General features: G+C 36.7%; 1 protein-coding gene across 1 annotated transcript; it reads left to right on the top strand.

Moving 5' to 3' along the window:
- Positions 1-1,432: 1,432 nt before the first annotated feature.
- On the top strand, positions 1,433-24,393 carry LOC140950070 (uncharacterized; the record flags this gene model as incomplete). The annotated part of the gene is given in 13 exon segments (XM_073399236.1): positions 1,433-2,361; positions 5,198-5,293; positions 6,120-6,239; positions 6,778-6,876; positions 11,387-11,506; positions 15,848-15,929; positions 17,504-17,542; positions 18,085-18,193; positions 19,389-19,453; positions 19,944-19,988; positions 21,004-21,131; positions 22,412-22,490; positions 24,041-24,393. Coding segments are annotated over 13 exon segments (1,659 nt in total), but the record flags the coding sequence as incomplete, so codon positions are not given.
- Between the last annotated feature and the right edge of the window lie 717 nt (positions 24,394-25,110).

Raw genomic sequence — 25,110 nt, 5'->3', positions numbered from 1 at the left:
CATGCCAGAGACTCTCCTATGATTGGAGACCACGCCGCTTTGTAAACATGATGACCTCGTATAACAGACGAAAATTCTACCTCATAAACAAACATCGAATTCCAAATCAAGTGATAGCGAGAACGAGCCATAATCGTAAATATTTACCACGGGTAATTTCTGCTCGTGTTGCTTTCCCGCTTCTGTCTCAGGGGCGGATCCAGGATTTTTTTTAGGAAGGGGTGCACTCGTCTCTTGCTATACTTCAACACCAATAAACCACATAGTTTTTTTTTTGCAGAATACCAGTTGTATAAGAAAACCGCAGGTCATCTCGGGGGGGGGGGGGGGTGCGCACCCCCTGCACCCTCCCCCTAGATCCACCCCTGTGTCTCATAATTTATGTCGTTTGCATTGTTCTTACTTACGATGAATCATTAACAGCTTAACGATTTATTACTGTTTCAGTTTCTGTTATTGTTAGTTACCGTAAATAAACTCATGAACATTCACCGTAGCGTACATGTATATTTGTTACTGCTAAAATGAACAATTCTTTTAAAAGTAACTGAACTTTCAACAATTTGTTACTGTTACGGTTTCTGTTATTGTTAGTTATTTTAATATTTATTAAAGTTTTGTTTTGAACATTAGGTTGTTTCTCAAAAAATTAAATAAGCGCCCTGTCCCGAATAAGCGCCCTGTCTCGAATAAGCGCCCTCCCTTGAGGTACCAAAAGTAAATGAGCGCCCCGGGCGCTAAATCGAATCATTACGGTAACTGCCCCTGGGTCTCCGAGGATGTACCCAACGATGATTTCCTCCTAATTACGTTGAAAAGACCTTTAGGCTATCCAGAGTACTTTTAGACCTGTAGAAATACATTCTGAGCGGTGCTACAAAATTTGTATCTGTTCGGTCAGCCTAGGGGACTTTGAGTCTTTTCGAGTTAAATGTCAAAACTGTAAGCTTCAGAAAATCGTAGGGAATTTATTAGATAAGTTTCGAAAATTGTACATGAATGGAACGGTCATCTAGAAATTTGTAGCCGACCTCAAGCAATAGAAAATTCTAGGCAATGTTTGCTTTTCCAAAGAGATAGTTTACAGACAACAGTCGTTGGGTGCCCGTAAGGGCCCCTGACGTTTCGCTCCCGAAATCAAATTTTCAAATCGAATATAAAGAATAAGAGCGCGGGTCCTGGCTAGCAAACTACTCCATTTTGTTTCATTAACTAATAGTTTTATCATGTTTAAATGCAAAACTATTGAAACCTCTATCTTGCTTGTAAACAACAACAGCTTTGAGGGCCGTCAGTTATCGGGACTTTCTAGAAACGGGCCCCAGGGCCAAAGTTCCTTCATTTCCCAAGTCCAAGCTTGAGTCCAAGCCAATGGTAATCGGCTCCAGTCTCTTTCTCTTGTCACGGACCTTCTGCCTTCTCAAAATTCCAAAATTCTGCCTTTAGGGCAGATTGAAAAAATAGCCATGGCATGCTGTACAAGGAGTTAAAAACCTTCCTTATGGTCTTCAAAATTTGTAGGGGCTAAACTGCATGATGTATCGATATTCATGATTAACAAGCCGGGCTCGGATTTGTGAGACTAGTGAAGGAAAGTTCACCGTAACCGAGACATATCATGGCGAAGATAGGTCTTCGTCCAAGCTCAGCGTCTGTTCATATGCAGTCTTAAAATATTCATGAAGCAGGCGTAGTAACTTATAGCATGGACGACAAATGGTCTTTAGTACAGTATAAAGATTAAAATACCACGTGTCATGCTGACTCCACGTGGCTAAGTCTAACTCGAATACAGAAAGTGATTCGTGAAAATTACAAGTTTTAGGTTCCGCCATCTTCCCGCCAAAGTAATCTGAGTACGCAACGAGACGCGACGGAAAGATTTGCGGCTGTTAGCAGGATTAAGCAAGGATTTTCATGGCTTGTAATCGGCGTGTTGGGTTACCCTTGTGACTAGTGCATTATAATTTCAAAGATTTACTCTTCAAGCACGACAGTGTGGTCTGAGGAATTCCAATCTCCCACAACAATTACAATATGTCTACTCAGCAAGTGGTTCAAGACTTGTCCTTTCCAATAAAGGTTTACGTTGGCATCGTTCATCTGTTACTTTTGTTTCTAGTCATTCTGTTTCTTCAAAGACCCAGGAAAAATGGCGTCAAGGATGCTCAACAAGGTCGCAAAAGTCGAACGATTACCAAAGATGATCGCGCCGTGACCATCGAATCATGCGAATGGATCAACTCGACCCTAGCTTGGTTTTATCTTCATGCTCAAAGCGATGAAAACAAAGATCGCACGCCGCTGATTGTGAAGTTATGGCTACGTGCTTTGAATAAACAGCTTCTGAAAGAGAAAAAGGTATCTTTCATCCATTTGTTTGTTTATTTTGTAACCGGTAATTTTGCAGCGGACGAAGCGGAGGGACCGGGCTATCCGTGTAGTGTTTTGTTTTTCATCTCAAACAGTACTTGACCTTCTGTTTAAGTCGTACGTTTTTACATTGTAGCCATAAATTTAAACTTATCTATTTGTTACCTGTCAACAGTCTCTTGTGTGAGTTAATTTTGCCCTTAGTTAAAGTTCCCAAATAGCAAGTTGAAATTTCTTAAACCATCCGTTTTGACTTAGGGTTTGACCTAATGGCATGGGTTACGCAATAATTTTGGCTTTTTAGGGACATTAATATTGTTTAAATCTAAGTCCTTCGGAAGTCGTGATTTTTTATAATTTCTTTTTAGCATACTTTAATAATAATAATTATTATAAAACGTGTTCCCTTTGTCATTATTGGTTAACAATGACTGTGGAATAAAATTAAAATTCTCTTTTAAGTGCTGACCCTGTCACTATGGCAGTCAGATGCCTAAAACTGTCACAGCAACAACAACGACATTGTAAACATTGCAAGCTCATTGCAAACATGGAAAATCATTTTCATTGTGCTGAAATTTTTTTTCAACCATAAAAAATCTATTGGTTTTTGCCCTGCATTTCTGCCATCTTTGGGGAGGAAAACAGTAGCCTTGCAGCACATCAGAACCTCCAATTTAATGAGGCCCTGTTAGGGTAAAATTATGACAGGCAAGATGGCCTTGAAACAGCGACATAAAACAGATGAGTTGGCGACAAACGGCAGGTCGTTGGTTCGAAACTGCAACAGTGACAAGGAAAATCACAAATACAATAGTAAAATACTGAGAGTGACATGGCTTCCTCTATAATACATGAAGCAACTGCTTTTGAAATTCAGATGAAGGACATACGTACCCCCCCCTAAGAGGGCCTTTTTAATTGGACCCCTATGGGTCCTAACTTTTTTGTTTTCATAGACTTGTCCCCAGTGGTCTCTCAGTCTCGTGTGCGATCCAAATAGAGATGACTGGGGACTAGTCAGTTGCTTTCAGCTTAGTTCCATTGTTAATTTTGTTTATTTTCATTGTATTCCCAACTACAGTTGAGCCTCAATTATCCGGACTCTTTGGGATTCGAGTAGAAAGTCTGGATAATTAAAATTATTAAAAACTGAATCATTGGATAATGCAAGTCTAGAGCTGTGATTGGCTTAGCCGTCATGGTATATGAGCCATTATACCATGCTCTTGAAATATGGTAACTGTACGTGTCTGCTCAAAATTAAAAGCAAGCTGAAAATTAGTTGTTTTTACAAATAAAGTCGAGAAGAATTCTTGATACATTGTGGGCATTTTAATAAAACAATAATTCCACTCACGCTTGTTGGAAATGAGATGATTATGGCCAACTGGGTGCTACGTGCCTTGTTGGTTATCTACCATCTCATATCCAATGCGCACTTGTGGAATAATAATGTTAAAATATATGAAAATTAATGAGATAAAAATGTTAACATAGGGAAAAAAGAAAACCAAATTTTATTGTGAATTAGCTCTTTATACTTGAATTGATTTACGGACTGTAAGTATTTATGTATTTTCAATCCTCTGCTTGTCTCCACGCTGTCAGTGAATTTCAGGATCTCCCCTTTGTTTTTGCTTATATCTGAGATATGCTGCTTGCTGATTTTAAACTTGAGTGCTAAATTTGTTCCTTTTCACCTTTCTCCAAATGTGAAATAATCGGATGGTTATCCTATATCAAGAGGACGGACTGCTTTTGTTGAGTTTACGATTGATTGGTCTTGTGTTTACATAACCAATGCGGAATCAAGAATGACATTCCCTTAGCAACACTATAAGTGAGCTAATCAGAATTCAGCTGAATACATCAGAGTGTTGTTGTTTATCTTGTGCCACTTGCACTTTTTCAAAGCGAAACAGATTAAAACTGTTTCAAACACACGTTTGGAATGATAACGAACTTTTAATCGTTCAATTTTTCAAGATCTCTCTTATTAATTAATCTTCATGACAAAAAAGCAGGACCAGGGAAACAAGTCCAGAAAATAGAAAAGTCTGGATAATTGAGGTTTGACTGTAATCTGGTGAGGTCTTCTGAGAGCTGCAAGAGGGTCACCCAAGAGGAATGGTTGTTTCTTCTATGAGTTATAGGGGGTAGATATAGTGCCAAAGGGTATTTAGGGGTGGGAGGGGGGTGACAGGGGGTCCAGACCCTCTGCCTCCCATACCTGGCATTCCCAGCTTCCCTCTCTTTTCTTGACCTCCACCCTAAGCCCTTTTACCATTGCAAAATTTTAATATTGCATAAGTTCCTCCTTATTTCTCCCACTTCCCACCTTTTTCGAACTCCACCCCCCACCTTTACTTTACATCTCCCACCTCCTGTACCCTCCTGCTCTCTGTTCTCCTGGCCCCGGTTGTTCAAAGGTTGGATAGTGCTATCCACTGGATAAATCACTGTCCAGTGGATAAGTGTTAGGCCATTCAATTGCCTTATCTAGTCGATAGCGCTATCAACCTTTTGATCAACTAGAGCCTGGGCACCTATCCCCGCCTTCCCCAACTGTAGTGTAGAATTTTATAAAAATCCACCTCTTTAGGTCTGATTTAATGTGGGCTTGTAGATTTTGCATGAGAATTGCTTCATATTTTTTTATTTCGCTTTTTTATGTCATTTTCAGGCAACAAATTTGATCTTAAATTGCTAATCCCAGTGTTTTTTTTTTCATCTACATGCAGTAAGCTTCTAGTGGTGCTGAGACAAACTTGATTCACTCAGCTGAATTTGTGATTTTTTAGTATTGTTTTTTCTCTTGTAGAAAGATCAGAGGATTGTTATCGAAGGTCTCAGCCCAGGCTGTCTTCCTCCAAAACTTACAAGTGTGTACTGTTTGTGTGTTAGCGGGAATATGCAGGTAAAAAAAATGTGGATTAAGAATAACACAAATATTCACCCAAATCTCTTTACAATACATCTTAATATTATGAATATGTTTTGCAAAGTTTTTAATGAATTTTTTTTCGCTTAAAACATTAACTCTCGTGAACGAATGCAAAATGTCAGACTGCCATGTACAAAAAGGCATTAAATGATTGTGTAGCTTTTATAGGTGTCTTAGTTGAAAAGGACTTTTTGTTAAGTAGATAGTTTGAAGACTGAACATTATAATGTGACTGCCTTTGCACGTACTTACCAGTGCAAAGCTTTGGCAAGCAGTTAGCCACTATAAAGCTAACCAACATGTTGCTTGTACCAGGTCACTTCAGAACAGAATAATTCTGTTTTTACCAGTCTCCCGCCTTCGGTGATTTCATTTGCCTGTAACTAGTCAATGCTTTTTAGATTTCTTATCTTCTTTTTGGATCTGAATTATTTTCTATAGAGATAAAAAACTTTGACAAGACAAGAAGTAAGATTCCTTTGGAAATCAAAGGGAAAATTTTTCCATTTAAGACAAAATTAATTCCTTGAGTTCCAGTTCAAAACATTGACAAGGCACTGAAAGTTAGTCGCCTTCTGGTGACTAGCCTTGTAATTCTGGTTGCCAACACTAAATTTCAGTTGCATTGGCAACCAGCTGGTCACAATTTTGGACCCTGTGTCATCATCATCATTGGCACCACTACTTCCACCACCACCACCACTGCCACCATCATCATCATCATCATCATTGTAATCATCATCATCATCATTATTAACTTAATATCATCACCATTGTCAATAAATTGTTGTTTTTCTAGTGCATAACATTTCATGTGGAGTCAGCAGACCTTGGTTTTTTAATTCAAGTTCTTCAAGAAACTGATGATGGGCCTAAATCTTCACTGCTGGAAACAAGGGTGCTCAAATTAGCTGGAGAGGTATTATAATATGTCTTCATGTACAGTGTGTATGAACTGCGTAGTGTATAGCCTCTTTGAGATAAAAAAGTCAGTCTTGACTCTGCCACAATCACCCTGACGTAAAAACATGGAAGCAAACGGTTCACAGTACTGCTCAAAAGTGTTAGCTAAAGGCCGACACTCAACTTGATTCTCAAAACATGATTCTCGTGTTTGAAAATGTGAATAACTTGAACTTTGAGACAAAAGAATTGAGTTCCAATTCTCTCATGTCAAGTTTCAAGAAAACAGGATTTTTTTAGTTCTTCATTTGTCAACTTGCATATTTTAACTTTTTTTTCTTGAGAAATAGACAGGTTTGACTATTAATTTGACCACACTGCAATTCAATACCACTAAGTTTAAGTGCTGTTAAATTCTGTCACACAACTTCCACTGCTTTGCAAGGAGTGAAACTTTGTGGCAGTGGGGAGGGGGGGATCACTTTAAATTAAATACCTTCTCATAGTCAAGAGAATTGAGATAATTAAACCATTCTTCTGTTTTCTTCTTTGAGGTTGCCCTTAAGCTGAACACTGTTCCTTCTAGGGTGGAAGTATCTATACAGTTTATTGGTGTTCCAGAGATTGCCATGGCAACTAAATGCTTTGACAAGGTACAAAACTGTTTTCTGTAAATGCTGATGGGGCAGTGGGTAATCTTTCATAAAAGTGGTCACAAGAAGACAATATTTCTCTGAAAGTTTGAAAAGATTGCCAATAATATTATTTGTGGCCTCATTATTTTACTTAAATGGGCCAATTTTGTTTTAAAACTAAAACTCATACTAATTGAATAGACGACAATGAAATATGTTATTAAACGAAATTATTTATGAATGAACCTCAACACTTAGAGTGTATGATTTATTATGTTTGTTTTCCCTTTGAGCTTTTTGAGTCTGATATCACGTAATAGGGCTCTAAGCTATAAGCTCTGCCCTCCTCCAAAAAAGTGGAAATTTATACAGCATGTTGTGGAATCAATAAATGACAATGTAATATGGAAGTGCTGTCTGAGCCTTAAAATACCATGATCTTTTTTTCTGAAGGCAGTCATGCAAGTGCACGCCGACTGGTTTATTTGGGCTTTTTTGAGGTCATTTTGTCCTCAGAATAAATATAATAATTTGTGTATGTGCTCACAGGGAACTTACAGGAAATCAAAATGGAACAGAACTGAATCTGTTAAAATGGTCAGCATACACTTTTTTTTATTTAGAGTTGCATAAATTGTATGTTCAGTACCATTAACCATGAAGATAAAATGAAATGAATTTTTGTGCATTGGGTTACATTTGAATATGTGGAGATATTTCTTTCATAGAAAATACAACAGTGTTTACAAGTACCTGTCATACCACCTGTAAAACTGTTTAATTGAACCATCTAGCTAGATATAATTTGCTATTTTTATTCCTAAAAACTTAAATTATTACTGAAATAATTTAAAATCTCATTTATTTTCACATATTTTTGTTGATAGTGAAGAAAATTTCTTTGTTAATTAAGACAAACTCTTTATCTTTGTAATTAGCCCTTTACTGTTTGTCAGAGTTCAGGGCATTAAATTTTGTTATTATTTTATAACCTGAAAATTTAAATTAGATAACAGTGGATCCAATGTTAACTCTGTGCAATAATATGTCATGTGTTGTTTAATTTTAACAGTTTTATCTCTTTTTTGTGGTTTATTTTGTTTGTTAATATTGTTATGGAAATGAAAGTTAAGAGAAATGCTGGAAGAGAAAAAATTGAGAAGTTGAAAAATTTTATAATGCCACAATATTACAAATCAAAAGGTGTTTGATGTAAAAACAATTAATTCATTATTTTTATGTCTTATTAAAAAGAACCAAGTATTTTCCATCACTCCATTTTATAATCATGCCTTATTTTATGTTAAGTTTTATATTGCAATGTAGCAATAGAAAAGGTGTTTTATAACTTATACATTACTGTGCGACTTTTGAATGCTTTTCCTTGTTAGGACGTTCTTATATTGCTCATGGTGTAAACAATCATTTAGTTGTCTTTGGGATAAGAAGGATAGAACAAGAGTGATAGAACTCAAGGTGGAATAACTTTAAGTTGGCATGATGAATGCTAACATAAATGCAAGAGAAAAGTCAGTGGACTGGTCACCGATACCTTTGTGTTTAATTAGCGTTGAGGATTTCTTTTCAAGTAAACAGGTCTTACCTGCTTAATGTCAATGATATCTTTAAACTTTTCTGTTTCACTTCAAAGACTTTATTGACCTTTTTTAAGATCATCAAAGGTGATTTAATGTTTCTGGAATGCAACTTTAACCCAGACTCCTAACTCTTTTCTCTTACTCAGCTGAAACTGCTCTACTATATTACACTAGTAAATATCAAGAAGCTTTCAGCTCATAAATTATTCACCTTGACAGAAATATTGCCAGACTCATTTGAAATACAACCAACTTTTGCCCTCCAGAAGTTACTAATAATAGTCAGTTTTTGAAGGAAATTCCAGCTATCCCAATATGGGACAGGAGTCTTCAAAGCAAGGTAAAATTGTCTCTGATTCTACAAAGAGCTTGTTTCTATTGTGTTGTTCTACCGGTTGTGGTGATTTTGAAAGGGTCCTCAAATGTTGACTGCAGTGTTGTGGTTTGAAGCAGGGATTGGCAATGAGGTTTTAGAACAAAGTGAGGAAACCAAACTGCAGTGTGTTATTAAGACATCATCAGACCCCTCTGGTTTGGATGGGGTAAGTTTTCAAATTAACATGTTTCTTTAAAGTCTTTACACACCACTGTGTCGCCTATACGACTGGTACTCTTAAAACAAGAAAATTGAAGGAAATAGCTTTGCTGTGACACTCTGTGTTAGTTTATTGTTCAAGCACTGCTGTATTCATTCTCATCTACCAATTCAATTAATTTTAGAAGACTAAAGCACAGCTTTTACATTGTTTAGTATTAAACAATTGTAGCTGCTAGTAGAACTATAGTGCTTTTGATGAAATATCAGCTTTTTAAAAGAGACAGTTGCAGACTATGAATCCATTTGATACATGTAAAAAATAATCGTAAGCATTTGTGGCAGTAAATGTTGTAGATGTTAATTATTTTCGTAGGAATGTGCGTATACTAATCATTTTAACAATGTTATTAATGTCTTCCATTTTTCTATGGATTAAGTAATTATATTCTGATTTTTGCTTCCATAATTTCAAGAATGGTTCAAAAAATCTTAATTAATCTTAAGTCACTAGATTACTTTAAAATGTAACAATCGTTTTGTGAGATACAGTGTGTAACTGTTTTAGTAGGTGAATATTTAACAAGTTTAATTATCATTTTGTAATGCAGAAAAGTGACCTCTAGCACAAAAATGTTCCTTACAGTTTGCCTTTTTCAAAGGGATGCTGTTCATGAGTTAGTATACTAGTTTGAATTTAAGAAGATGAAGTATTTTTGTTTTGTTTTTTTCTTGAACTTCTAGAAGACAAGTATGCTGTTCATTTTGCTTCATGTACTTTAGAATGCTTTCAGGTCCTTGGATAAATAAAAAATATATGCCTTTTTTAAGTAAGCATGTGCCAAAAAAAGGGAATAAGGCCAATATCCAGCCAATGTTGATGTACATGCAGCCAAAGGACCTATATTGGCCACCAACTGAAGGGTTCCCTCTGTCTAAGTGATGATTATAAGCTGCTAGATTCTTCTTTCAATGTACCTTGTAAGTGAGTGCAAATCAAAAGGAATTGAATATTGGATCAGGAAGCACTTAGGGCCTTATTCCACTCATCATGCTACTACAGTCTGTAATTCAAACAACACATCCACTGACAAACCCACATTGTAATTTATTTTGAAATACAGCAAATAGTCACTCACTTGACTAACAAATTGATAGTCGCCTTGATTTTCTGCCCAATTCCCTAATTAGATGCCTTTATAATTTACCCAAACAATGTACTGTAATAATGTTGTAATTATTTTTAGTTTATACCACCCCAAAGTGGTACATTAATCCACAATTTAATTAATTAAAGCCTCTAAAAGGGAATGGCAATCTCTCCTCTCATTCTTACAGGGGTTTGTATACACCCCTGGACATAGACCATGAACCAATTGCTGGCGAACAGCCTTTAATGTCTGTACTCAGTAGGCTTACAGATTCTTTGCTCGTTAGGCTGTTGTTTAGATCTATTTTGCCACTACTACATGTAGATAATCCTTTACTTTTTTCATACAAATTTCAAATTATTTGCATTGCTTTCTGTACAGAATTTGTACAACTGTACAGTGTGTTCTTCTAGGGAATATGCAATATACTCTTGTTACACTCTCCATGGAGGATCTCTCTGATTTGAGCTGGAAATTTCAGTTTAACTTTGGATTTACCTTTTAAATATTGGCCTTTAAGATGAAGACTTGATCTTAGTACCCTCTGTTGGGCTGGTTTGACTATTTTGTACTGCACCACATGATACAATATATGGATGCAGCATGACAATGATGGTTATGGGCAATTTACTGGGCATTATGGAGGAAATTTAGGCTTCATCAGTGATTTTGTTACAAATACATGTACATATGGTGCGTCCTGGTACTCAACTCACTTGTGAAAAACTCATGAGTTCCAGTCCAGAACCAATGAGACCCAGTTAAAAAAAACAAGTCTGAAGTTGAAAGTGCTTGGCCCTTTATGAAACTAGACAGTTAATTTAAAGACATACTCCAAAACTCTGTATTACAGTATACTGAAATTGAAATATAGTGCTTAAATTTAAAGGACAAGAGAGGCTAAAAGAAAAATAACTGCCACAGAAAGTACACGAATGGTACATTTCTACAAATACACATGCATGTTTAGATCAATTATTAATTGATCTTTGCGTCCTACAGGACGCATGCCTTGAATTATTTTGTGTCTTTGGGGATTTTTGTTTGCCAAGGACGCAGCACGCAGAGGTAACAAAATCACTGCTTCATGGTTATTTAAGGATCCTTAAATATAACCGGAGTGAAGCAAGATATGGGAATAGTGATATATCCATCACATAACTGAACAAAATTGTACACAGTCATGTTCTTCAATCTTCCAGGTAGTTAACTCACTGTATTGTTGTCTGTGATTTGTATCTCAGGATAGTGAGGTTGATGGCGCAGAAGTTCAGGAGAAAGTCAAAGAAGTTATTTGTAAAACCATCACTACACTTCCACTCACTGCAGATACAACTTCCAAGGAAAAGCTCAATTCAGATTTGGTGAGTAGCATTTCTACCTGTAGGTCCGAGAAACCTCTTTGTCTTAGAATAGCGGGGGAGAAAGGAGCACTGCAGCAAAATAACAGTTTATTGAAAGCTATCAGAAGAAGGGTTGTTCAAAGCCATGTCTGCCATTTTCTTTTTTCTGAGGCTTGACACTTGATAAGTGATGAAACTTTCATTTCGTGATAAGAAAATTCCTTGAACCAGACCAAATGTAAAGAAATGTTCAATTTGTGAGTCTCTATTACTGTTGAAATTAAAGCTACAGTGTAGCTTTTTACAGCAGTAGCAGTATTTTCTTGTGGTATATGTACTGTCTATTATGGTGTACAACCGGGTTTGTACAGGTCATGGAAAACCTGGAAAGCCATGGAATTTAAGAATTTCATTTTCAAGGCCTGGAAAGTCATGGAATTTAATTGTCAGTCCTTGAAAGTCATGGAAAATTAAAGTTTTGTTTGGTAGATCAGTCACTGCAGATGACAAAACAAGGATAACCCATGAAGGGGAGTTATTAAACAGTGCGAATGACATGCATTTTGGTGGATACCAGAGTTTGTTTCTGTTGAACTGTGTAAAGTAAAAAAAAAATACAGATGTATGCTAAAACAGGTTCACCTGTAAGGCTTTGAAATTTTTGAAAATGACAGCTACGCATGAGGTCATGGAAAACTGAAAAGGTCATGGAAAAAGTCACGGAAAGTCATGGAATTTGAAGAACTCAAAAGAGTAGGAACCCTGTACAAAACGGTTCAACTTTTAACCCTTTAAGGTAAAAGAATGATCAGCATGAAATTTCTCCTTATAATATATAAAACAGTGGTCAGGAGAATTGAGGACATGATCAGGAAAGATGAATCTAATTCAGCAAATTCTCCCCACCACTTCTTTTGAAAACATACAGGGACAACAAATGAGGATAACAATTTTGATATTAGGGTGTAGAGGGTTGAATTGGTACAGGTGCAGGTGTAGATGAAAATCATTCATTGAAAGTTACTGAACAGTACAGTACATTTGAATTGTAGTAATTGTTCCTGGTGTGTAAATTTGGTATTTAATTGGACCAGATTTTTGATCAAGAGTAGTGACTAATGTGAGACTTAAATTGAAAGCCACATCATAATTTTATATTGTAAAGTGATCGAAGAGTCTGTTTTTGTAAATCACTGCAAATGAAAATTATATGTGTGTAGCTCAGTTACACCCACATCGTCTGACAGCATAAAATGCTAGAGATCAATAAAGTGCCAAAATTTGTACAGCTGTAGTTAGTTCATTTTAAAATATTATTAAGCTGCACCTACGTTGGAATGCTATGGCTTAGTAGCACAGGCATGTCCACTGGTCTGTGGGGCAGGCAACAGAGAGAGGAGAAATCAGATTTAGAAATGAGAAATAATATTATTAGAATAGGGAAAATAGAGAAAGTGGTAATTTTCAAACATTAGAAAAATGCAATATGAATATAAGGCCAAAATTTGTTCACTAAATATTTGAAAAAAAACAAACAACAAAAAACAAAAAACAAAAAACTACTGGCCAACAAATGACTTTTAAAAAAATTGCCTTTTGTAAACACCAGAATTTTTTTTTTTCTAAGTTACCTATCTCACTAGCATTTGGTTTGTCAGATTTACCTGTGTCGATGATAGAAAGATCAACCGTCATTCTACACGCAAGTTTACCAGATAGTGGATCACATACTGCTTGTCATCCAGCAGCTAGTCCACCAAAACGTTTTTTTGAGGGGCACATTTTCTGAATTTGGCAATTGAGTTCCTTGAAAGAGAGAGAAATGGCATAATTGAAAGGCTACTTTACAGGTGGAAGTGTCCCCTCCAAAAAGGAAGTGTGGGGAGTAGGGAGTGTTTTTACTTGAAGCCCTTTTTTTTTCAGTATGCTTAAATGTGATAATGTGACCATTTAACGTAACATACAGCTGCACAGAATAGTTAAATGTCACCTTTAATGCCTGTGTGTTTGTCTTCTATTTTGTGCTTTTGAAATTGTTGTTATAACTAGGCTTTTCCAAAAAAAGTGAAATTCATTGATGCCATGGGAAAATTATTTTAACCATAATGTAAAGATTTTTTATTTTATTTTTGTTTATCATACTGCCATGCTATAGAGTCATATTAAATTATAATGAAAAACAGATATATATATGGGTTACAGGAAACATTTTTTATGGACCTATCTAGGAAACTTAGATACTGGTATGTTTTTTGGTGAATTTTATTGATACTGGCTTATAGTTGATCTAAACAGTAAAATGAAGATGTATTGGACATTTTTATGGTCCTGTAGTTAGAATTATTAATGTGAAAAATAGAAAAATTAAAAGTGAGGAAAAAAGCTTTCTTAGATATCAATATAAACTACCACCTGCTCATCTCTTGTCATGCAAATCTAGTTCTTATTAAATATTAATTTCCAAAACTGTTTCTTTGAATGGTTTCATACTGAATGTATTTCACTAGAAAAGAAAGCTTAAAAAACCAAAGAAAGATGCTTACTAGGGGATGATGCTGTAAATATTCATCAGTTTGTTTACCAACTTTTAATTTTTAATTTTGGATGAGTATTTTTGTCTCAATGTAAAAAACAATGCTAAGCCAGACAGACAGCTGAAATTTTTACTGCTTGTAATTACCTTGAATGTCAAACTTCCCATTGAGATTTTCACTTTGAAAGCTTTATGATGTTCCAGTCGACATTTTTGCTTAAAAGTCTCCTTCCATGTAAACCTCTGTGGAGCTGTGGCCATTAATTATTACAAGCCAACATGAAGAGTCACACCAACATTGAAATCGAAAACAACTACTTTGTCAATGTTCATGTGTATGTGTTTATGAATGAACGGAGGAGACGAACTAAGGTAGGATACGCTCTGCTTATCAAACTGTGTTCCTTTATATTTCACTGCTCTCACCTTGTGTTGTCCTTAAAAGGAACATTTTATTCAATGAATATAATCAAATGGTTCAATTTATTGTGTTTCTATCTGAAAGAGGAACAGTGCAAACGATCACCAGGAATGTTGTGATCATGTAAAGTGTACCAAGGGAATCATTTTTGCAAGTCTGCAAATTAATCCATAATGCATGAATTTTGCATTGAATGAAGAAGTCAAAGTTTTTGTTTGTGCTGCATTAATACTTATTCCTTAAAAAAAAATGATTGAGTATAATGTGACTAGAAATTATAACTTTTATTTTAAGCGGGTGACACCAATTACTATGAAAAGTATTCTCCCTAGGATGAGAGAATGAGACCTTTGCTTTTACAAATGTAGAAAATAATTTGAGAAAGATTGACATGATAATATTATTTTTGAGTTCCAGAAAATTACATCAGTCCATGTAGACCAACAGTACATTAAATTAAAAGCCATTCAACCAGGCTATATACAGGTGTATATAGCACAGTCAGAAAATTTTGTCTTACAAAGAAGTTAATATTTCCATTGTATTTCTAAAATATATGTGAATGTGGCCTTAATCACATCATGTCATGTCAATATTAGTTTTGTTTAACTCTAGTGAACTTGATCTTTATTCACAGTTCAAAATATGATTCATTCTATTATTTTAATTCACTTTGAGTGAACTTGCATGCTCCTAACAGCTATATCGCACAGCAAACACCTTACCATGGTCGATGAGCTGGCTTCCTTCCATTTTTTAGCAACTTACTTGAAAATTGCTGAATACTGAAAACAAAGGGCTTTTTCCATTCAGCCCAAAATTCCGGAAATTTTGGTTGGTACATCAAAATTTGATAGAACAGATCGTTTCAGTTTGGTTCAACTGGAATATTCGGGACCAGCTTTGAAGGTGGTCCTCTTTGACTGGTCTGGTCATTTTGGTCAGTTGGACTGAAATGTCCCTTTCCTTTTTGACAAAATTGTTGACCCCAAAAGGGGTACTGCTCTTTTTTATCCTGCTTACAAGAACAATAACCAAACGTGCAGAAAAATAAAATGAAGTATTTGTATGCAAACAGATTAGACAAAAAATTAATGTTCTCTCAGAACACTAGAAATGGTGTTTCAGGGGATCAGGAGAATGCCCTCAACCCCCTCAAACCCCAGCCCCCCCCCCCCCCCTCCCTCCTTTCCTACCCCTAGCAGCTCACCCCCTTCAGCACTTGCATGGTTAATTCCTCGGTTGTGAAAAAGTATCCTGATTTTACATACCCAAAAGGCTGGACAGTCTGTTTCCCAAGCACCCTAACAAAAATGCTAAATTGCTCTTGTCCTTTATTTTTACAGACCAGGGACATTTACCAGTAAGTTTGAAAGAGAAACAAGTGATTTCAAAATTTTCTTTACAGGGCTCAGCCAGTTCTAAAGAAAGGCTCAACTCCCCGTCATCCATATCATGCATTGGAGAAGAAGGCAAACTCCTTGTAAAAGGTTAGCACAGTGTTCTTGAAATGTTAGACCTTGATCAAGGGTATTGGGAATCTTTCTTTTTTGAGGACCTGCTAGAGAATCTGAGAAGACAATTCATTTTGAAGATTTCAAAAGGCATTCTATCTGAAAAGTTTCAAAGGTCTTGATCATGGCTAGTTGAGAGACTTAATAAGGCCTCAAGTGTATTGTGAGAATTGGAAGGCAATCAATATGATCCGGGCTCTCATTACCTTTGTCATCAAGCCTTTAACACTTCACCCCTTATTTCCCATACAAAATGATTCCTGCAGAACTTCTTTTTAATGTATGTTTAGACTGTTCATATTTGTTTATGTTGATGCACAGTATAGTGCTGATAACAATGGGTTTGCAATCTTAATTTGATATGGCAAGTGAAACTTGAAACAATGCAAGTTATTTTTTGTGAGAATAGGAGTAGGAGTAAAATAAAATTAATTATGCCCTCCCCCAAATTTCTTTCACCTGGGAAATTTGTTCTTCCTTCCCCTCTTGGCCTCACTCCTCCACCCCTCCAGCACCAGATTCTGTTGAACTGGCAGTCTCTTGACGGATGATTATATTTTTATTATTGCCTAGAAAAGAAACCTAATAAGAATTATTTAACAATTAGTGAATGAGGCTGAGTATCTTATGAAGAATTATGGAGATTGAGGAGGGCGTTATCCATTGGGGCTGTAGGCCGAGGCGGATAACACGCTCCGAGAAAGCTGAGTTCAGTAATTGTTTTATTATTCATTCAAAATAATTCCTAGTTTAAAAACAAAGCTAAAACGTGCTTAGCTCCATTGATGTGAAGTTCACCTTCCATATTGCACATTTAGGGTTGTTCAGCTCCGCAAATATTCTCCAAATAGCAGATGTCGCCCTTTGAGTTGTGTTCTTGCTGTTCTTGCCATGTTTTTAGCTATAATTTCGCCTACTTCTTACTCTTAAAAAGAGTTAATTGTCCGCCATGTTTTGTTTTCACGATCAAAACAACTCAGTCGCGTCCCCAGGTCTTCTCGGTTATGAGTTCATTAACCTGCAAGAACGCTGCATTTTTGACGTCATTTCCTCCTTAAACACAAAGTTCTTCCAAATTTGGTCATCAGTAACTGGTTATGGTGAATTATGCGTGTGCTTTTAGCCAATCTGAAATGGGGAAATATTTTGAATGAATAATAAAGTACATTAATGTTGTACCCAGTATCTGTCACTGAGTAAGAGGTACAGTTAATTTTGGAGATCAGCACATGGTACAGATAATTTAGTTACTTGCTCGCAGATTACATATAATATAATATATAATGTTGCTTGTGCATGCAATGCATGATATCCAAGAGCCATGATTCATTAACTGTGTTCTATGCTATGGTTTTTTTTTTTCATTGTTTTCTTAAAAATGTATAATAAAATGATCTGTTATTAGATTCGGTTTATCAAGGTCTTGGTAAGTGTTTTTAGCCTTGGCTGATAACAGTACTTGTCTGGAGCTTGGTTTTACCGGATACCACAAAAACCTCATCCAATAATAAATTATTATTTATCAACTTACTATTCTTTTCTTTTTACAGTAATCAAAGCAAGTGGTCTCTGTGGAAAGGAAAAAAGTGGTGAGAGTTTTAGACCATGTCAAAATAATGCTATAGTTGTCATCAGTTTCTATATAATAAAATAATGTAATAGTGATATTTGTAGTGTCTTGGACTCAGCAGTAGAATATTGTTTTCCGAAACCTTAAATGATCCAAAATGTGTCATTTATGTTTAAATAAAATAAAATAAATAAAAATTAATTAAACAATGATTTTATAAGCAGAGTTTTGTTAAAACGAGCAACTAAGAGGAAAAATGAAAGATTTATAACAGGATGCTTTGGGGTCCTTGTAACTCCAATACTAAGTGAAATGTGAATAATATTACAATTGAGCAAATGTGGACCAAAGTGTTTACTTAACCAGCTCCATTTGCTCGATTGTAATATTATTCACGTCTCTCTTGATAATGGAGTCATGAGGACCCCCAAAAGTTCTTGTTAGAAATCTTTCATTTTTCTTCCCATTATATAATAAACACAAAAATTAAAACCTTATAACATCTCTCCATTCTTGTTGTTTCATTTTTGCTCACCTTTTTTTGCATCTAACTTGTTTCAGGTACTGTCAGCCCATATTGTGTTGTTTCAACCAGTAATCCATTGCAACGCAAGCGAACCAGCATGGTCAGAGATAATGACAGCCCATTTTGGAATGAATATTTCACTTTGTAAGTTTACCACAATCTTTCAAATACTCCCTTGAAAAAAGAAGGGGGGGGGGGGGGCGCTTAGTTTTCCAGCCATTTTAAGGAGAGGGCTCCACAAATAAAGTACTTTCGCGCTCATAAAGTACTTTCTTTAATACCACCTTCTCCGCTCCTTAACCAGTCAACATTTGCCAACCCTTGCTCTTGCCAATAGGCTACAGAGATGAAGTTAGAGAAGAGCTTCCATTTCTTGACTGGGAGGTTCCTGTTTATACTCTTCGCTATACCAATCCTTTGGGCAATCTTTCTCCCCTATATTCATCAGCATGGTTATCAAATGCTAAGGTCGGTTTCCATTTGTCAGAACTGACCTGCCAGACCATTCCCGTCGTGATGAGAAATTCACTTTTGATCAAAACTATCCAGCCAGATCAATCAAATCTTAAATAGTGTCCACGGAGGAGATGGGTTTTTATTAAAAATTCTTGGAAAAAGCCTATTTCTTTGTCAAAATGACTGGTGCGGCCATAATCCGGCCGGCCATTTCTGAGTTTTGGAAAGCGCTCTAAGTTAGCGTTAACTAACTTTTGTTTCATAACTGTTTGCAATTCTCCGGACATATTTCTCCTTACTTTAAATCTCCGACTTAACCCCTATGGAAGGCTTGATGCTTAGGACCTAGGCGCCTTTTCCTTCATAAAACAGAGCAGTGTGGGAAGAATGTGGTTTACTTTCATTCTGGGCCTTCCCGTGACACGCTGCTAGGCCTATAAAAGAAAAAAAAAACGGATAGGCCCAGGGAATGGACAAGGCAGACCCCTTGGTAGGCTCGATCTCTGTCGCTCTCTCGGGTCCTGTCTTGATCCTTACTGCGCGTGTGAGAGGTTTTTGCGTCTTCTCCACATTCTCCATACGGCTTCGCAACTCCACTGCCAAAACTATACTCGCGCTAAATAACGATCCTGTCGGCTACGCAGGTTACTCCCTGAGAAGAGCCAGTAGAGCGGGCTCTTTTCCCAAACAGTGCTAATGGTAATCGATCCTAACTCCTTGATGCATCATATAACCTACATGTAGCTGCACCCTTCCGGCGAAGAAGGAAAAACGAGACGCTCCCTCCCGCCATTTTTCCTTCTTCGGGGGAAGGGTGTGGCTACACGAAGGCTGTACCTCATACCGTCTAATTTTATATATTTTGTTCACTTTTTTCCGTTAGTGACATCACTCCTAAGACCAAAGAGATTTCTCTTGATATATATGACTACGAGAAAACCGACAGAGGCAAGTCTGAGGTTTTTCTTTTTCTCCTTTTTTGTATTTTTTGCCAAAATCAACTATTTTCTTGTTATTATTGATTTTTTTATTCAATATGTCATAATGCGTTATAACGCGTTTGAAAACGAATTCACCACTAAAACAAAACACGTTAAAACTAACTTTTCATTTTGTAACTGTTAAGGGAAAAGACCTATTGTCATAATATTACTTAAAAATAAATTTGACAAAACTCTTTTAAATATGTTTTGAATTAATAATCACATTTTTGAGTTTTGTGTTCAGCAGCCAGCTTTTATTTTGTTGGTCTTAAGTGAAACTAAATTTGACTTATTTTAATCATGAAATTCTGCAGCTTTAACTCTTGGCAGCTCTTAGGTTTGAAGGACTCATAAATTACCTTCTTTTTGTACTACTGATAACATCAAATGCTAATAAATTTTCCTAAATGTAGTATAATACTATATCCCCATTAAATTATATTAATTTTAAACAGATTGCAATGGCCATGTGAACGACAGTGAATTCACCCAGGAACAAGGTGAAAATAAAGTTTGTTTTAAGCACAGTGTACCGAGAGTTTTCAGCTCTTTTCATCCTAAAATTAATATTTTTAAAAAAATCTTAAATTTCATTTCTTAAATCACTGGAAAACAGATAGTACCGTACGACAGTACTGCTCAGTAGCTTTCATTTGATTCGTCACACTTTATATAAGAATTCATTCACAAATTTAAAAGTAAAACTCAGTTACATGTCTCCATTCGAAGGGAATAGCTGGCAAATTGTTGATGTTCGAAATATGTTTAAGTCGTAAACTGTTCATTTAATTAGTAAGATGTCTAAAATAATTTTATTCGGTTATCTTAGAAGGATAATGTGAGCACAGTTACTGACAAGGCGTATGAGTTAGAAAAACAACCAAAAGTAAAAAATGCAACTAAATGCACACGTCATTAGAGAGGAGAAATCGTTACGTCACTTTGTCATGGTAGCAAAATTTCTGGATGAAAACAAACTGAATTTTTGTGTTGTGTTCACTTACAGTGCTGTACTCTGTCAATTGGGGGTGTGAAATTAGAACGTTTCATGTCGCAGACGACGGATAAGAGATTTACAAAAAAGCAGGATGCACATGGAAAGTTGTTATTTTGCTAATGTAAATCTATTGCTTTTTTGCCGTACTCGTTACTCGTCGCCGTCGTCGTTGTCTAAGCTCCTTATTGTCGTAATCCAAAAATTTTGCTTCCATGGTAACGTGACGTCACAGTTCTCTATTACAAAAGTAAATAAAGCACGTGCTGGTAATTAGATTGCGATTGAGCACACAACTTAAGCCAACAGAAAATTACGTAATTAAGGAATTTACGGTGTCACCACTCAGCCATTTAATATTTTTCTCATCTGCCTTGTTCGGAAAATAGCAAATTTTTAAATGACTGTTCTTCAATTAACCTACAAATTTATTCGATTTTGTATGTTTAGCTTTTATTTGAATTATATTTAAGTACCACAATAAAGCTTCTATATACCAAAATATCTATTTGTACACATAGATGATTACCTTGGCCAGGTAATAGTCCCGCTTTCCACTGTGAACAGAGACCAGACTTGTAGACTCATCTTACCTGTCCTGCCCAAGTCTTCAAAGAGTGAGCACTCTAAAGGAGATATCAGCTTAGAGGTGAGGAAAAATCGAAGCATTTTTTGAGGGTCTGTGTGGCGGAGAGACTGTTTGCTGTTGTACAGACAGGGCTGTCACTAAGGGCCGGGAGACCGGGATTTTTCCTGGATACTAACATCAAGCATGACCCCCGGTTACTTTAATAGGAAGTAGAAGGTATAAAGAACGAAAATAACCTCCTAGCTGTTCAGTTCCCCCACCTATCGTCGCTGACAAGGTAATTCAGATTCCGGAATTCTGGGAACTTTTTGCTTATGGAATTTGAAATCCTGGGCTTTGGAATCGGGAATTCAGCTTAAGGAATCTGAAATCCCGCTAACGATTGGAATCCGGAATCCAATACCTTGAATCCAGGATCCACTGTCTTGGATTATCTTAAACCGGGCGACACGTTCATGTACTTATTTTAGGGACCTTGGGACTCCAACGGTAGCATCAAAAATAGCAGTAGGTATAGTAAAACAAAGACCCTGCAGGTGCATCACGTTTTTTCGTAAATTTCTTTGCCGTCCCTGCACGACAACGACGTGAAATGACCAAATTTTAAGTTTCTTGACTACGGGGATGGCAAAGCGATAAAATAAATTCTACTATCTCTGTCTGAACTCGAGCGCCGTCCTTTCTCGTCAGCTCCAAAAGTAACAGGTCGACTTAGTATAATCGCGAAATAGTTTGAAAGGACGCGAAGTATATTTGTCAGCGACGTTTTCGTGGACGACACCGTTGTCAGATCGTAAGGTCTCTATTGCATATTCCCGGCAGCGTGAAACCTTAGTGACAGCCCTAGATTGAATCCTACTTTTTTGGTGCGATTATCGAAACCCCTGTTGAGCTCAATTGTAACCTGCTGTTTTGATTTCGTATGGCGAGTGCTCATCGAACTATAGAGTCACTGTGAAAAGAATATAATGCACGACTGCAATAACAGTCTGCCCTCGGGCAATGTCCAACGAAACTATCCTTTATGTTATCTATAAAATCCTGTCTGCGGAAGGACATGGGAACCCCTCACATCAAAGAGTTTCTTAGCTGGAGATTTGCTTGGTAGCTAAAGAAATTGAAAGTTAACATAATACACGGCCGTGGCAATCGCTGCTTTTGAGATATACGACTGAGCATTTACAGGTTACGTCATTGTAAAATGCTCTTTCAGTTCCTGCTAAAAAAAATTCCAAAGACGAACTGTTTTCGTGTTTACAGAAAGTTGATCACGTGATCAGCTATTGCAGGTGCTCATACATACATTCTAACAGTTTAGTATTTGCCCTTCTATGTTTCAGTTTACGTTTGATAAAGATGGTAAAGTATTTGACGCCACTCTACCGATGGTCAGTGGTTTTGAGAGAAAAGTTTCTTCTGGCAAGTATCTATACTTTGTTATGTAGTCAAACAAATTAAATTTGTGAAATTCAGCGAAATCTATTTAATCCATAGTTTTTAATTTTCACTTTTCATAGCTTTTTCCTTTACGATTGTTCTGTTGATTTCTTTAACCCTTTGACTACATGTGTCCCGTGTACAGCCGTCACCCTCCCCTCAAACAATCCCCGATTTTGTTTAAGTTGCCGGGAAGGGGCGGCTGTACATAGGCTTTGCCTCCTAGGCTTCATACGTCACTCTAACTTTAAAGTCTGTGGGCGAAATCCCTTGGTGCTACCATTCTAATGAAACCTCTTCAGCAGTACTTTCACATGGTACTATTTATTTAGTATGTAGCTCTAACTTTTGAGTCTGTGGATGAAATCCTATGGTGATACCATTCTAATGAAACCTCTTCAGCTGTACTTTTACATGGTACTATTTATTTAGTATGTAGTTCTAACTTTTGAGTCTGTAGATGAAATCCTATGGTGATACCATTCAAATGAAACCTCTTCAGCAGTACTTTCACATGGTGCTGTTTATTTAGTATGTAGTTCTATCTTTTGAGTCTGTGGATGAAATCACCCGGTGTTATCATTCTAATGAAACCGCTTTGGCAGAACTTTTACATGGTACTGTCTATCTCATAATATTTAGAATTAAGACTAAGAGATTTGATTTTGTTTGTGGGTCGATTTTTCCTTTGGCCAGTAAAGAAATGAAAGGTTATTTCGTACGGAATGTTTATTTTAAAGAGCCAGCTTACTAACTTGCTGGCCCTATCTATCGCAACCGTAGAGGTAAAGTAATATTTAATATAATATTTATTGATTCGTATTGCGCAAATATCAATCCAGGGAAAGAAATTTTCATCTGCGCATAACATTGACTCAACAAAATCCTAAAATCCAAATACATATTCCAAAAACAAAATTTACAGATCGTTCCTAAAAAATTAGTAAAAATAACAATTTAAAAATAAAAATTAATCTTTAATATCCTATATGCAAATCCTTCTTAATAAAGAGAATAAAAACAATAAATTAGCTGGGAAACGCCTTCTGAAATAAATGAGTTTTAAGAGCCTTCTTGAAAGCATTAAGTGAAGGTATATTTCTAATAAAAAGGGGAAGATCGTTCCATAATTTAGAGGCAGCCATATAAAAAAGGAAAGAGACATGCATGGTGGAATGTTAAGAAGTTTGCCGTTATTTGATCTAAGATAGTACCTACCCCCTGTGTCTTTCGGTGATACAAGTTCGGAAATGTAAGTCGGAGCAAGTTTATGAATGGCCTTAAAAGTTAACAATAAAATTTTAAAAACAATTCGATATGCTAAAGTAAATCGATAAATCGTTTTAGGAGCCAACTATGTCGCGACTTGATCTTGAATGACATTCCACTTGAAAGACAGTTGACCATGCAAGGGTAACTGGCCAAGAAGCTTGCTTTGTTCTTGAACATAAACCTAGTAACTACTAAGTGTAAAGAGGCGAAATAGCTGAAAGCTCTTGTAAAGTCAGACTGCATGCCTATTCCTTTATCAGATGCTGAGAAACCTAGTGCTCAGAGCACCCCATCAGAGGAATCACCCTCGATCCTGGTGAACGGAGTGGGGTCTGGTGTGGTAAACGGACACATTCCGCTTCGCAAGCGCTTTATCGAGTCAAGCCTGGACGAGCTGGCCATGGAGCTTGAAGCTTATGAAGAGGGCGAACAAAAGCCCAAGACACATGATGATCACGTGAACGACACGCAAGAAACAGAAGACCTCCACACAGAACCAGAATTATCCCCAGTTGTCATAGCAGCGGATGAAGCTGAAACGTCACGCGACACAGAACAGATGGAAGACGAGTCTGAGAGGGCCATTGTAGAATTACTGAAATTGTCTGGAGAGGTATGGTGCATGCGTTTTATTGTCTTCGTCTGTATTTTAAAAGACAGTACCCTATGCGCAGGTATTCATGAGTTTAGCAGCTTTAAAGCTATCTGCCAAAACAATGGATAATTGTTTGCATTACTCATCGGATTTCTATGCAGCACAGTATATTTTGTGCCTATGTTTCATGTTTATCTTAGTTCACTCCCTTGTATAGCTGTTTTGTCATACGCGGCACTGTTTTTGTTTTGTCTCAATAGCTATTTCTCCTTGCTCTAACATTCACAGAAATGTGTCATACTCTCGTATGTAGTGGAACCTTGTTTTAACGAACCTCTATATAACTACGTTCATTTTTTGAGGACCGAGAAATTGTCGGTGAGAGTGGAGTTCCTTCATGGGCCTCCCGACCTCGTTCCTCAAAAAATGTAGCCTCCCACGCAGGCGTTTTTAGAAGAGCTCATTTTCAACCCTCCCCAGTGGGGAGGGATGAAAAACGAGCTCCGCTAAAAACGCCTGCTTGGGACGCTACAAAAAATGCAGGAACAAATTCGAATGCCTAGTCCACGGGATGCTATTTATATAAGAACGCAAACCATCATTGAATGTGCAATCGGATTCGATTCGCGCTGAGCTTTTCTGTTAAGAAATCTACATAACAATGAAGCATGCACGAATACAATCTAATTTATTCAAAGCACCGATCACCCAGGCTCTGTGATATTACCACAGTAC

This window comes from Porites lutea, chromosome 10, assembly GCF_958299795.1.
Source record: "Porites lutea chromosome 10, jaPorLute2.1, whole genome shotgun sequence".
Lineage (NCBI taxonomy): Eukaryota > Metazoa > Cnidaria > Anthozoa > Scleractinia > Poritidae > Porites > Porites lutea.
This window is presented reverse-complemented; position numbering and strand designations above follow the sequence as displayed.